At 40.3% G+C, this 15,823-nt stretch overlaps 1 protein-coding gene across 3 annotated transcripts; it reads right to left on the reverse strand.

Annotated features, from left to right (window-relative positions):
* Positions 1-1,819: 1,819 nt before the first annotated feature.
* On the reverse strand, positions 1,820-15,383 carry zgc:110045 (uncharacterized protein LOC664755 homolog). Of its 3 annotated transcripts, none has more exons than XM_049601130.1 (14): positions 14,766-15,383; positions 13,394-13,434; positions 9,789-9,899; positions 9,586-9,609; positions 9,421-9,453; positions 9,204-9,320; positions 8,855-8,986; positions 8,303-8,431; positions 7,397-7,486; positions 6,732-6,773; positions 6,243-6,318; positions 5,247-5,299; positions 3,430-3,599; positions 1,820-2,161 (listed from the first exon to the last, which is right to left on the reverse strand). In XM_049601130.1, the coding sequence occupies exons 3-14, from the start codon at positions 9,864-9,866 to the stop codon at positions 2,125-2,127; spliced, it is 981 nt and encodes a 326-aa protein (XP_049457087.1). In that variant the 5' UTR covers positions 9,867-9,899; positions 13,394-13,434; positions 14,766-15,383; the 3' UTR covers positions 1,820-2,124. The 3 variants fall into 3 exon arrangements, with proteins under 3 accessions (XP_049457087.1, XP_049457086.1, XP_049457088.1); XM_049601129.1 differs by having other exon boundaries at positions 1,820-3,108; XM_049601131.1 differs by lacking the exons at positions 1,820-2,161; positions 6,243-6,318 and having other exon boundaries at positions 3,445-3,599.
* Positions 15,384-15,823: the final 440 nt, after the last annotated feature.

The following is a 15,823-nucleotide window of genomic DNA, read 5'->3' on the forward strand; positions in this document are numbered from 1 at the left end:
TGATACATTCCCTTGAGATGATAGTAGCAGAATAGGAGATTTGAAAAACCATAAACCACAAGTTAACTATGACAATCACTAAAACACATTTACTGTATCTAGCACAGAAAGTACTATAATAAACTGCTTTACTGACCTATATAAAACTGTGCAAACTACTGAAGGAGTACCATAGACAAAGTAAAAAATACAATTAAGGCACTACAGGCATGCCAGTGTGTCCCTAGAGGAATATTTTTAGAGTACTGCAGTGACTTTTCATCAGGGATTGAGTGACAGCCCTGCCTACCAATTTGCCACAAACTTTCAAGTGGTTATGCACCTAAAAAAATATATATATATTTATTTACTTATTTACCTCTAAATTGCTTTTTCAAAACTGCATGATGGCAGCGAGCTCCAAAAAGTGGGACCCTCGCTCCTGCCTGTGTCAGGTTGAAAAAGGAAATCATTAATATAGCATTAGAAGCTGGCTGTGAACTCATAACTGCCCTGGGCACACATCAGCATACATGCAGTACTGTTCTCTGCTGCTACACCTTCCCCGAGGTTCAAATGTCATCCTTCACTGTCATTACATTTCTGCCCCCATTAACTATTGATTATCTCCACTTTAGCATTTCGAGCCCTCCTGTGGAAATGGCCCACATGGCTCACTACCCATACTCCACGGATCGGGCGGAACAGAAGTGCCAACTGCTTGGTTTTTACAGTAAAGGCGGGGGGTACTGCTTCACAGGGGGGCAGGGGTTAAGAGGGACAGAGTGGGACACAGAGCAGCAAGGACTGCCTTCGCTGTACCCTTCCTGCCCATTAGCAGTATGCTTGAGCAGACAACTGGAGGTTAAGTTGTTCTTTTCCAGGACCCGTGAGAATTTTGCAACAACATGTGTTGAATATTTACTGTGAGGTTAGTCCAAGTTTGCTTCTGTTTTTCAGGAGAGTGCAGGTAGAAAAGTTTGTCTGAGCAGCAACTTTATGCCCTCTGCCATCAACAAAGTGCATCTGTAATACCACGGTCTAGTTAGTGCAATGTTCTCTTTATATACCTGCCAAAACCTCTAAATGCGAGTGCTGCAAACTGCCAATGGCCACTATTACTGCTGTCTAGTGTTTCTATACGTCAGTATCACTGCTGTTTAATGTTTTACATGTTCTGATACATATTTCCTCTTTGGTGAAAAATATCATAAGCTAGAGAACAGGTATCTGTTTGTTATAAGTCATATTTTTCTGAATGATTTATAGAAGTTAGACAGAGACAAGGGCATAAGGTTTTGTTTCAACACTGGGGACACACACACACACACACACACACATCATCATCACACATTTCCTGCACTCTGATAAATGTTTCTGCATTGATTTATGTTGTAAATGCCTTAAATTTTATCATTATAAAAGCCCTCTGCTACTTAGAGCTACTTATGTTTTCTGCACATGTTCTAAATATAAGGATTTGCATCATTAAAATGTGAAAATATATCATATATTATAGTCATATCCCAGTAAATACCATATCCACTGGCACTACGTGTACACAAAGTATAACAAACTCATATTTTTAAATATCTTGTTCATACAAAAAAAAAAACCCTACAAAAAGCTCTCGAAGTTATTAACAGTGATTCCGGCTGAGTAGAAATTTGTTGCTCTGATTAATATACAATTAAAGCTCAAAGCCACTTAAAAGTAAACAACGCATAAATCATCAGAGTAGATGTACTTAAGAGTCAGAGTAATCAACAAAAGTAAAAGATTTTTTTTCCACTGACAAAATTACAACAAAACAGCCAATCTGTATTCATAAAAAGTTCCATTTATTTCAGTCATTTCATCAACAAATATTACAAATCTGCATTGTTTGGGGGGAGACCCACTCCAGAAACACATGAATAAAACATTTATCACAATAATTGCTCAGAGTCCATTTTAGATGCTGAAAGTTGAAGCATTCCAGTCATTTAGGTTGGAAAATAAACAAGACACATGCTATCATACAGAAACAATAAATGAGTTAGTTAGGCCAGTCCCGCTCTACAGAATTAATGTGTAGAGTGAAATCCACAAGAATCCCATGTGGCTTTAGGATAATCCCATCAGAACTGCAACAGCGCAACGCTACTACAGAACACCCAAGCCTGTTAGCACTGATGAGAGCCTATAGTGAAGGAAAGGTTAAGTTGACAATCCTTGTTAAAAAATACTGACACACCGACTTCTACTGTACAAGACAAACATTTTAACAGCCTGCTGCCAACAAAGCACCACGTCTCATGATTCTAGTTTGCGTTATCTAACAAAGAATGATTGTAAACTAGTGACACAGATAGAAAACTACAGCAATGTTTGCATCATGTGAATGAAAATATATGCATGATACCTCTCCTGGAGTAAGTCTTCATATAAAGCTCTGTAACATGAATCCATTTGAAAAAATAGTTTTTTCTAGGATACTAATACAAGCCTGAGTTACCCACATTAATTGCTATGCATGTCTGCCGATAACACTGAGTTAATATGCACCTCTGCTGCCTGTTTTAATTAATGAGAACATGTTTTGATACTACCATCCTTTCAGTGTGTTTCCAATATTCTCCTGATTTATGGAAAACAAGTGCTACATGGGCAAAACTTACACGCACCGGTGTAAGCTATTTTTAAGCCTTTATGCTAAATTTTAAATAATTTCTCATCATTTAATAATGTCTTAGCAGTCAGACGCACTGACTAGACTTAGAAAGCAGACATCAATAAGGAGCGAACTTCTGGCGCTCAGATTTTTTGATGCCAGAGGTTGGCATTTTTGCGGTGTAAGGGGATAAACCCTGAGTTAGGCTGGAAGCGGCTGCTGGGTGGACAGCCAGGAGAGGGAGAGTTTTCATGCCAAGCAGGCTGGAAACAGGGACGGCGTAATGTGGGTTTTGGATGGTTTGTAAGGCGGAGGGAGAGTGGACGTTAATGGTGGGGGCTGGGGTGGTGGCCGCCAGGACGGCCATAGAGGTAGCAGCTGTGGAGGCAGTGGGAGCGGACTGAGAGAAGCTCATGTTGAGGTCAACTGGGGTCGCAGAGGAAGCGGCCTGCATGGTGTATTTAGCCATCTCTAAGCTGCAGGTTGTGACGTTTGGAGGGGGGGTTGAGACAGTGAGGGGTTAAGAGGAGACAGTGAAAGATGAGAAGGTGAGACAAAGGAGAAGGGAGGTGAGAGAGAGGAGAAAACATAAGTATCAAAGAAGGAATGTGTTAAAAAGCAGAGACAATAAGGATTTTAATGCAGTCCATAGAACGGAGCGGTGAGACGGAACAAATCCAGCCTCACTCTGAGCACAATAACTCTGCCCTCATACAATAGCATGGTGTTTGGCTGTCTTATCATCAGGCCGCTATGTGATGCCCTGCTGGACGTGGCCACCCTGCGTAATGTCTTACCTGGCGTTGATGAGGTACTGGGCGATGCTGATGCTGGCCGGCGAGCCTGTGATCGTGACTTGGCGCATGGCTGAGCCATCAGTGGCGCTGGCAATTTTGATGTGAGCTCCAGAGACCTGGCGGATCTCATTGATCTTGCTGCCTTGTCTTCCAATTATGCAGCCAATAAACTAGAAAGGGAGAGAATAGAAACATGTAAATGGAAAAACAGCTCATGTTTTAATGCTTTTCAGGAATTAGATTTCAAAACAGCATTGGGAAGCAAATGCCATGGTGATAGCAGCACCACCACAGTCTCCTGGTAGTTTTCTACAGAAGATAACCTCATTCCCCAGCTGTGTTATTGTTACAGCAGAATATATGTCAATGATGCATTGTATCCATATCACATACACACCATGCTGTATTTCTAAGATCACATAAGGTTAGTTGCCAACACTGTGAATGTTATCACTAGGACACTGGCTAGTTTGACATTTTGGGAGATACAATTATTTGCTTTGTTGCCAAGAGTTGTATGTGAGCTCTCTCATGTTGTAAGGTAAATATGAAGCTATCACCAGCAGCTGGTTAGCTTAGCTTAGCTTAGCACCTAGACTGGAAACAGGGGAAAACAGCCACCAGCCAGCGCCTCTAAAGCTCACTTCTTATAATGTTATATTTGGCTTGTTTAATTCATTCAAAAACCAGTGTGTAAACAAAACTATCTGAGGTAACTGAGTGTTCACGAGCAGCACCATCTGGGGACATAAAAAATGAAGCCTGCAGGGAAGTGCTACAAACTGCAGTTCCTCTAATTGCCACTTGAGGCTGGCTCCAAGAGCCAGTCAATTCCCTTAGACCTCCATATTAAAATGCCCAACTTAACAGCAGAAATAAACATGTTTACAGCCTGGTACTATAGTCTCTATAGCTAATTTACTCATTAAAGTCAACTGTAAAGGGGTTATTTTTTATATATGTCTACAAGGCATCTCTATGGTCTATGAGACAGATTGACCCTGCTCTTCAATCTGCTCCTCTGCAGCATCAAGACAGCGACAGCCAAAATGCCAAACTTGAGGCTTCAAAACAGGAGTCCACAAACCAGTGGATGACATCTCAGTGACTACATCCATTATTTTGTACAGTCTGGCAATCTCAAGGTGTTACAAAACTCCAGGAAGTCACTGCTCCTGCCCAGGAAATACTCCAGCACCACCAAAAGCTATTTTGTTTTTTGCACAGATTAAGCAAACATGTCAGATAAAATATAGTGACAGAACCAGACTAGTCGTTTCCTCGTTTTCATTATGTGAAGCTAACTAGCTGCTGACTGTAGCTTCATATTTACAGCACAGGAATGGTATCGATCGTCTCATCTACTCCCTGGGAGAAAGTAAAAGACTCTATTTTCCAGAGACAATCCTTAAAACACTGGAAAATGTTTGGTTATACTTTGTGTAATTCCATAGAAACATAAAACTTAAATAACCCCTGATGTAATTTTGAGATGATTCATGAGTCTGATAATACATGAAAATAATTGTATCTAAGGTTAAGGGAGCACAGCTAATAGACTGCTCTCAAGCCTCTTAGTCTTTTATTGTTGATCCATTAATAGCTTATGGTATTATAAATGCCACTACAACTTAAAACTACAATGATTTTGGTTTATTTATCCAATAATTTATGCTTAAAAAAAGCAGGTGGAGGTTTTTGTGCCCAAAAATTCCTCATTACAGCTGTCCTCCCAGAAAGTGTTAATGGAGTAAGTAGCATGAGGATTAACGGTGCGAGTTTTAGTGCTGGAAGAACACAAACAATGTGGCACTTACATCATTAGGTATTGCCAGCTCTTGTGAACTTGTGGGGGCAGATGCATCCAATCCTGCAAAGTAGAACAAGGAATGCAAACAACAGTATGGCACTAATGGCTTTCACTTTCATTGCATGACAAGTTAACCTACTTTGTCTAGTTTACACTGCTAAAGTAGAGACATGAAAATGGCAAATGGCAAGAAAATCCTTCTAGACTGACACATTTACTGTCTATACATATTCATCACACATTCTATGCACATATTTTACATTACTACAGTAAGCTACGTTTTCATTTAAATAAGTGTGTTTCATAACACCATCGTGTCTGTATAATCAACATGTTGTAATGTTTTGTCCTCGGTTAGTTGTGGCAGAGTAAATGAGTACATGGGGTGGTTGAGGTCAGGGATGGTCTGGCCAAGACAATGTTAGATTTGGAGGAGAAATGTTGCAGAGGTGGAGGATGGGGTCGAGAGATTAGGATTTGTTTTGGAGAGGGAAACTGGACAAATGGAGCTGAATTTATTTTGGGAGGATATGAGAAATAGTGAGAAATGGTTAAATATTTACTAAACTGTAAATATTTCTGACATTTTTCACATTCCCCTCTCAGAGAACTCTGTTGTTTTACTTTTGTATTTCCTTCTGTCTGCTTCAATCTGTCACACACTCTTTTTGGATTATAAATATTTCAGTGACTAACTTTCAAGATTGTTGATAATAAACTAGTTTGGTGGCTTAACCTTAAAACTTCACAATCATATTCACTGTTCTTTTGTTTTCATCTATTTTCTGGCGTAAATAGATGCAAATACCAATGCGATGCAGGTTATATGCACATCTCTGGAAAGCCACCTTCCATAAAAAACCTGTGAGAGCATCTGTAAACTCTGAGAGAATGAAGATATCCTTGATCTTCTCTGAAGTGACAGGGGTGTTGATGGTGTGATTCGAAGAGGAGTGAAGACAGAGGGATAGATGGACTTCCCCAGGGAGCCGTGGGTACGTACCAGGGAAGGTAGGGTTGCTCTGCCCAAGGGAAGGGAGGGGGATATGCTGCATAGCCAACTGGTGAAGCTTGGTCAACTGCAGGGTAGGAAGGAAGTTAGAGCTAACCAATCAAACTGGATTATTTCAGAGGAGCTGACAGCTACAATACAGAGCCAATCTGAAGTTCACAAACATCACAGATGGTGTCAGTGTGAAGAGATTCATTTCCTTCAGAAAGCATGCTGGCTTCTCATGGCAGTCATCTGAAAATACAGTCACATCTCTGGCTACAAAGCTACAACTGATCATGAACTCTTAGGATCTTCACTTTCAATTCAATCAATGCATGCTGCTACAACGTGTTAGTGTTAGTAATGTCAACAGATCAGGGTTATTGAAGTTTCATCTTTGCAGAGTAGGGTACACAGAGGGCATTGTGGTGGCTTGGAGGGAATGGGCAGGAGTAGGTCATTGGGGTGGATGTCGGTCACTCAAACGAGCATACTTACATCTTGATGCGCAAAAGCATACTGCCCTGGAATTGCAAAGGCCTGAAAGGCATAAAAGAAAAGATGTGGTTATGTGCACACAGGCATGTTCGAACATGTCACTTGAAATGTGAATTTGTCACAGAGTGTGAACTCAGTGCAGTGAGTGCATTTCTAAAAATCCATTCTGTTCCTCTTCTCCATAGCTCTAATGTGTATGGATTTGATGGAATTTCATTTAAATGTCATCTGCTGTTTTTCCCCCTCTTTGACCATGGCCAGAAATCCAATAACATAAACAGATGTCTGATAGGTCAGAGCAGACTGTGCCAAATTCAGGGCAGCGAGTAGCCAGCTCATGGAAAACATGAGCTTTAGTCACGACATCTTTCAGGTCTCAGACTGCAGGGGGATTATTAATGTAAATGACTGTTATTCATATCACAGACACATTACAGCTTGGCTGAATACTTTCTAATGTGATCATTACCTCATCTTATTGCTTACAGCATTACAAAATGAAGAGCTTATTGCTGTATAATTACATGGATGTGTCCCTCTAGTGGTGAAATATGCTTAATGATCAGCGCAACTGAGCTCCCACAAAATGAGAAGCCTATTCAATTGTTATGCTTTTAACAAAGCTGCTAAAATCACAGCTAAATAACTCCCATATTGCTACTTACTTGTGCAGAGTGTTGTGGTGCTAATACTGCATGGGCTCCAGCAGGTATGGCCTTGGGACGGTAGGGAATAGTCGCTCCTTTCGGTGGAGACTAGAGACACAGTCATGCAAACCAAAAAGGCAGAATTTATACACTGCTGCAACTGAGAAAAGAACTCTTGCTGGCACTGATGCATTTTATATCCCTTTTTATATCACTTGCTGAATCTTTTTATTCCTCCTTTCATCGGCTGGGAAAGTTACATGAGACCTTGGACCAAAGAAACCTATGATACAACTGTGAATAGTCCTGAAAATAGGGCATTGGTGAGGATGTGTTAACAATACAACAAGAATAGGTGGATGCTGCACTTGAATCTAAAGTCATCCGTCTTACTTAGGAGTCCATTTTACCCACGGTTTCAATCTTACATAAATAATTATTTTAAAATGTGTTGTACAGTATAATAATATACATCACGGATTCTTATCCAGGGGTATTTGTACCCAAGAGGGTACTTCTGCAGTTACAAGGGATATGTGGAAAACTAATTAACTCAACTAGCTCAGCTGAAAAAACAGGAATTATGATTTGATTGAAAAAAAATATATTCACATATTTGTGTTAAACAGGACTGACATCTTTAGACAGGGCTTTGGATGTATGCCTGACAGAAAAAATGATTACCAGAAAAAATGACATCATAGCAAATAGTGCTATTATTGTTGCACATCTCATGAGGACGACCAACCACAACCTGAACACAAATCTGTAGCCTTGCAGGAGTAACATTTCGCTGAGACTGAAAATACCCTGAATGTGCCACTGAATACCTTTTACCACCTCCCACGTAAACAAATGTGACATACTTGACGCCTAAATAGAGCTGTTGAACGTGAAGATCATCTGCTGTCTGACAGTGCTTACCTCCAGCATGACAGAGCAGATGTGTCTTACACACTGAGTGATGGCCTGTGGAGTGCCGGAGATTGTGACAGCCCTCTCTGTAGAGTCCGGCAGCATGTCTCCTGCCACCTGAACCTGAGCGCCTGTGGTCTTAACATCACCAGACAACAGAAGAAACAAAGGCTATTTATTGCTGAAAAGAGCACACCATCAGCCAAATTGAAATGCTGTTTCAAGCACCCGCAAATTACCCCGAACACATTTTGACATGCAGGGAGCAGCTGCAAGCCAAATAGCAATGTGTGCTCCAATATTTGAAGAGGCGTACACAAATATTGTCCATTCAGAATGAGTATTCAGCCTCCACCGATCTTTACAGGAATAATCAGTGGGATTTTCATGAGCAGCAACCACAAAAAATACATACATTTTAAGGCAGAGAAAAACAAGAAAAGTTTGAGTGGAGTGTTTGATACTCGAGGTGTCAAAGCAGCAGGGAGGAGGTTTTCTGTCCCTGTTTGGGTGCAGAAAAACAACTTCCTGGTAAAAAATAAAAACGAAAAGGGCTCCTACCTCTCTGATCTCTTTGATCTTTGAGCCTCCTTTGCCAATCAGTGAGCCACATTGGCTCCCTGGGAAAACCAGACGAAGTGTCACAGGTGGCTTGCTTGTCACGTTGCTGTTTGTCATTGCTGCGGTAATATCCTGAGGGAGGATTCAAAAATATGTTGGGTTTTTTTCAGCACTGACTGTAACAACCTCAGCTTTATTTGACAAGTCTCTCTTTTTTTTAAAGACAATAAAAGGTGCACTCAGTGTCCTTCACATTTCAGACAAAATCTTTTAAAGAATCTTTCTTAAACATGGGATTTTATTGAAGATATGTTGCAGCAGAGTTTGTTGCACGTTTGTTTTGCTGTACCTCCTCAAACTTCTGAGCGATCATGGAGAAAGCTCTGAAGATGCCCTCTGTGGGTCCTGTGATGGTGACAATTCTCTCGGGAGATGATCCCTCTGATATGTTAATACGAGCACCACTCTGAAAACACAAATCCACAATTGTTTTAACTTTGATTTGCTGTAATTGATCTGCCAGAACACATTAAATTGTACGTGTTTTCACAGTAGTCAATGCTCACCTCCTCCCTCATTTTCTTTACTGTTTCTCCTTTCTGGAATCATGTAGGAAAATATAAATCAGTAGGATTGATTAGCTTTGTAAAGTGGAGGAGACAAGACAGTCAGAAAAAAAACAGATCAACAAAAAAAAAATTGCTGATGTATTGAAAAATAAATAAATCTACCTTTCCAATTATGCTGCCAACTTCCTGTGAATGAAAAGATAACAGCGCTAAACAAGCAAGTGGCAACACACAAGACTTTCTCTTAACAGCTTTTCACATTTAGAGCAGGATGTAATCATTTTAACAACGACGACATGCTATTACCAGACCATTAGGATGTTACTACAAAGAAACACTCAGCTATTTCCACATTTGTCTATTACCTTTCCATGCATCAGCAGCCTCAGCGTCAGTGTAACATTCAGACTCCCATCTGAAGCCATTTCTTCCTTGTCAGACATTCTCTGTGTTTTCCAAACTTTAAAGTAAACCCTCTGCAAAAAAGAAAGAAATGGTTCAACACAGTTCCTATGTATAAAAAGAGCTCTAGTATTTGAGGTAATATACAATGTCCTGTTTTTTTAAACAAATGTTATTACAATTTCAAACTATGTGTGGGTATAAGAGAGACAGTTCACTCTAAAACTCTAAAATAACTAAATATTTTTCCTCTTCTTTGCAGTGTCATTTATCTTTTCAGACTGATTTGGTCTAAGTTGCAGAGTGTTGTAGATATCAGCAGTAAAGCTGTCTGCCTTCACTCAAATGAAACGGTAATAGATGGCACTCAGCTTGTGGTGCTCAAAACGCCAAAAAATACATTCAATCAAAACTCAACAGCAATGTTTCTTTCCAAAAATCATGACCTAATTACTGAAGATAATCCACTTGCTGTGAGCAGTTTCATGTAGGAACTACCTGTAAAACTTCAATTAAGAGCCTGGTCCCTAAACGCTGAGTCCCTTTCACTAGCCTGGTGTTGCTACACATTCTGCCTGGTCTGGTTGCCAAGCAGTTCATTTTTATAGTTTTTTGATGTATAAAATCTTGTTTTTGGCTACCATTTGAACAAACGTTAGATACCTGTATAGATCGCACATACAAATATGTTTAAACTATCAGAACAGACATGCTACACGTCTTAAGCTCAATTAGATTCTCCACAATTCAGTCATTCAGTTCACTTTACTGAAACCATGAGCCCTGAAGAAAAATTCATTTAGATGTTACCACCATGGTAAACAAGAGGGCCTGAAAAAAACTGGTGACTCCCTTCTTTTGTCGCTGTCATAAAGGCAGAATATGTGTCCATTCCTCAATTACCCAACAAGTTATTTATATTTTTTTAGCCTGTAAGGGTCCACTGAACAAAAAGATCAAAAAAGTTTTCATAAAAAGTAACCCAAGTTATGAATACTGTTTTAACAGGATTAAATGGTGTTGTGTTGGTATGACGGGTGCTGTTAAACAAGTGTCATGCCCTGTCTGTCAAATGAATGATACATAATTGATGTATTATTCCAAGTAATATTCATACTGGTTCAAATAATCAGTTTGATTGTATTTTCTCATCTTTGCTGAACAGTTTTGTGTAAAAAGAATGAAAGGCCCGTCCCAAATACAAGTCTGTTAGGTTCAGTGATTTAAGCAAATAGTTTTACAGTATGTTCTTTCTTCCAAATTACACCCACCAACCATATCACTGCACAGAAGGAAAGTGTGCAGCTACTGCTAGCTCACTGAGCACCACTGAGCTAACTAACGCTACAACTCACCATGACGCCATTAATGTTTACATCTCGTTTTGTGATGAGCACAAGCCTCCCGTGTTCATTGATAGGGTTGTTGGGTATAATTCAGTAAAAAAACAAAAAAAACCCAAAACAAATAGTTCCTACATAAACTGTTCACAAAAAGGTCTGTGGATTATCTTTAGTATCCAGGTCATGATTTCTGGAAAAAGACATTGCCACTGAGTTTGTCAAATGTATTTTTCGAGTGCCATCTGTTTCCATTATATTCAACAGAAGCCAGACATCTCTCTGGCTGATATCTCCGACACTCGGTAACTCACACTAAAACAATCTAGACTGATAAACAGCACCACAGGTAAGAGGAAAATGTGTATTTTTGATTTTGGAGTGCACTGTCCCTTTAAGCTCCAATAGATTTCCAGCCTTTTCCAATCTTTGTCTGTTAAGCCATTGTGGTTATCATCATTGCTCATGCTAACCACCCTGTTTTTCTTCTATTCATTACAGCCAAACTGCTGCAGCTGCAGGAAATGTGAAATGTATCATCTCCTGTGCTCCACAAGATTTTCCTGGGAAGAGCTACCAGACACAGAAAATGTAAAAGCTTTCATGAACTGTGTGTAAGCTGCATCATCATTGTTAAATCTGTCTGCAACAGAGATAAAATAGATCTCTATTTAAAAATGTTATGGATCATTACCTTAACCATGGGGAATGTAAAATGCTCCAAAGTTGGAAGAGTCATTTTTATGCTGCTAAGAGGAGCCAAATTCCCTTTTATAGAATTTATCAAGGGGCCGCTGCTCTCTGAAGAGTTGTGGATCATTGTTGTTTGTCTTCTGACCGTGTAGTTGTGAGTGGGGGAAGATAAGCCTATCACTAGGTGCAATCTTCACATGGGACCGTGTCTTTAGTTCCAGCTAAATACAAGTTGTGTGAGTCCCTCGGATAAGATAAGATACAAAGGAAGCCACTTGTGCTGTGGTGGCCTGAGGATCAAGTGATGTGTGTGTGACTGTCTCTTAATATCACACCACACAATGTCGGCTCTGTTGTGGCCGCGTATCCAATTGGTTGTACTTGCAGAACAAATAAAGAATGTCTCGATGCAGTGTAGGAAGGGCAGCTTATTGCACCATAACAGACAGAGAGAAGACTTAAAGTCTGCAAAGGACCAAGGTCACCTTGTTTATTAGACCATCATGGTTCTGAGAAATTCCTTCACCATATATTTTTTACACAGGTCTTGGTAAAGCTCAGTGTTTCACAGAAATTAAATTGATCCAGAGGAACAATTTGTGACCTAACAAAATAATCTAAATGTAGAAATGGTAATTTAACAAGTTACTGCTTGCATGGAGTGATCAAGCAATCACACGTGAGACTTCACCTAAAACCGATTGGCTTAATGCAAATAGTGGATTTACTTTTAGAGGGCTTGGTAAAAAGGGGAGGGAACATGGCGACACCATATTGGTGAGTGTGCGGTGCTCCCAGTTAATCCAGAATTTAATTCCATCCTACTCTAGGGTTTTAACAGTATGCACATGGACATGTTTAAAGCCACAGTTCGACATTTTGAGAAATACACCTATCTTGCAGAGAGTTAGATGAGAACATGGACACCATTCTCATGTCTGTACAGTAAATATGGAGCAGTAACCAGCAGCCTGTTAGCTTAGCTTAGCATAAGGAGTGGAAACAGAGGGAAACAGCAAGCATGGCTCTGTCCAAAGGCAACAAAATCTGCCCATCAGCACCTGTGAGGCTCACTAATTAACATGTTATATCTCATTTATTAAATCCATAATAAAGTGTAGAAATTGTGTGGGTTATAGACTGTTCTGTGGCTCTGACCAGAAGCCAAGCAAACTGTGGAGGCTCCAAGGAGTTACTGCTTCCAGCCCAGCACATAACCGCCTGCAAAACACTGAAATGTAATTTTTACACTTCACTTAATCCCTGAACAAATTAAACAAACACGATATAATGTATTCATGTAGAGGGGCTGGATTTTGTGGCCTTTAGACAGTCAGGCTGGCTGTTTACCCTGTTTCCGGTCTTTATGCTAAGCTAACTGGCAGCTAGCTGAAGCTTCATATAACAGACAGATATGAAAGTGGTATCAATCTTCTCAGTTAACTCTCTGTAACAAAGTGAAAGCATATTTCCCAAAATGTCAGACTATTTCATGACATGTGACCCCCCCCACAGACCCCTGCTTAGATACTCACACAAACCAATAAATACAGAGCTCTCTGCCGCCATTCCACACCTAAAAAAAGACCAAAAATGAGTGTGGGTTTGACTCAAGCATGCTAACTCTGAGGATAACACAATTCTCACTAATTATCCAATGAAACGTGGCAATATCAGTAAATACCAAGTAAATAAAACATAGCTTAACAGAAGCAGAGACAAGTTTACAATAAGATATTGTTCTAGCACATTCCACTCTTGATAATACCAGACTGAGCTACAGGACTTACTCCAAACAACGTCATGAATATGTGGAGGATATCTTACTGCTAACAAGACTTGCAGCTATTCTCTTTTCTGTGTATGTATCATTATAAAGTTACAGTGGATACATCAAATAAACAGCAACATCTCTGTCTAATCCTATAGGCCGGGATTTGTTTAGTTAATGCTAAGACCCTTTTGACCCATTTCTGTCACCTCTAGCACGTCAGCGCCCACTCAAGACTTCCGAACAAAACACTGGTGCACAACAGCACCCGCAGAGTATACATGATAAAACAGATAATCTACAGAAACCCAGCTCCCAGAGCACTGACAGGCAGAAATGTGCTTCAGACAATAAAAAAACAGGGCATTAATCCTTGAGGGAAATGGAGAACATTGTCTAAGTGGATTATTTGAGGGGTTTCATTAGAAAATATATTCCATATTTGAGGCTAAAACAAAGGATTTTTTACATTCTGGAAATTGTAATGCAAAGATTATTGTATTCTACAAGATTATCGCATACAATAGAGCTCCTGTGTAGTGAGCAAAGCTCCTAAACAGACAATAATTCAGACATTGTTCTATGTATCTTGAAACGTGTGTTAAATTATTTATCTTTATCATAATGAAAGATTTCGACTAACCCATGACTAATCACTTGTTAAATATTTAAAGTAACGTCCTATTAATAACCATCAAATATCAGACTGTAAGCATGGGGCCATGCAGCATGGCATTCCTCCCTCAACACAAAGGTAACACTATCACAGATTCATGTTTGGTTTAGTGTGATAAGTCATTGTAGCCCAAACTATCTCTGAAGTTAACAGTGCAACAAAATGCATTTACAACACAGCAGAGTCCGGACACACAACCAGCACAAATTAACTAATAGGAGTCAGGAGTGGTGCATTAAAATGAAGAACGGACTCTTTGTCTCCCTTTAAATGTACAGAACCGAAAAGGGCGACTGAATTAAAAGTTAAACTTCGACTTTGTGTCTTTCTAAACCCTTACATTACTACAGTCTGCAGTGTTACCAGTAGAAACTAAGCTGTGAAGGAGTCTGGCACTTGTGGTTGTGGCTCAGTGAGAGGCCTGTAATGCAACAAGAATGATTAGTTCCAAAGTACTGACCTTATATACAAAATACTTGCTCCTCTTCTGTATTTCTGATATCACCTAAATGAACGGCCTTTTAGTTTGTAGTCCGTGTTCAATGTTTGCCCCCTTTGTTGTCAGCTATCCACAGAGTGGACAGATGGTTCCCTGTGCCCTCAGACCGGCTGGAGCGGAGGCTGGCTTTGCTATTAGTCCCTCAGCTTAGCCCAAGATAAGCCCCTACGCAGGGCAAGTGAACCCGCATCTCTTGCCTAATTCTCCCTGTCACAGCCACCAAAGAGGCGTTCCTCCGCACGGAGATCCACAAGCTGAAGAGGCCTGAGGGCAGGGCAAAGAGGCTCTTTGACTGGACACTGTCCAGCTCAGATAGAGCAGGCTACAGTTAGAGCCGCCACAACAAAAAATCGGAGAGGTCTAGCCTTTTGCAGTCATCAAAAACACACATAGAGACACTGAAGAGAAGCTTTGTTAACCGATGTTGCTCTGAGACTAACAACTCTGCATGACTGCTGTGTTCTTCATTAGATTTTCAGAGAGCTTCCTGCCTGCACAGGGCTGGATTTTCTCTAAAAATAAATCTCCCTGTATGAAATCGGTGCTTTGTACAAGGACCCCAACTAATTGAGGGCTGGGAAGGACAATGTGGCGTTTGAGGTATTTAGTGATGTTAAGCACAATGTCTTCATGGGGTGCTTCTCCCCCCTCCATGCCTCTGCCCTCCCCCACACCAAGCCCTTCTGCCCTTGTAATGAGGCCATACTGGATACAATACAGCCCTTCTGCACAGAAAAATGTATTCAGCTGAGCTTCAAAATTGTGAGGGAAATGAATCAGTGAAGCATAAGTGGCATATTTAATTACTACTCACTGCGTTGCACGGGGACAATGACGGCTGCTGTGAGCCTCATGGCCGTCTATCAGACATCTAAGCAGGCCACACCACATTCACTTCTCAACTAGGATTTCAATACAACTTCCAAGTTTTATTTCTATGATTAAAAGTACTGAATGTCCTTATCAGAACATGAAAATGCAGATAATCCTGAAAAGCAAAAGAATTTTACTTTTTCCAC

Source organism: Epinephelus fuscoguttatus, linkage group LG16 (genome assembly GCF_011397635.1).
Source record: "Epinephelus fuscoguttatus linkage group LG16, E.fuscoguttatus.final_Chr_v1".
Taxonomy (NCBI): domain Eukaryota; kingdom Metazoa; phylum Chordata; class Actinopteri; order Perciformes; family Serranidae; genus Epinephelus; species Epinephelus fuscoguttatus.

Coding starts and splice junctions, on each gene's coding strand:
- zgc:110045 (XM_049601129.1), bottom strand. CDS start 9,866: ATGTCTGACAAGGAAGAAATGGCTTCAGATGGGAGTCTGAATGTTACA. Junction 9,454..9,585: donor TTGGCAGCATAATTGGAAAG/GTAGATTTATTT, acceptor ACATGATTCCAG/AAAGGAGAAACAGTAAAGAA. Junction 3,600..5,246: donor AGCTGGCAATACCTAATGAT/GTAAGTGCCACA, acceptor CTCCCTTTCTAG/TTTATTGGCTGCATAATTGG.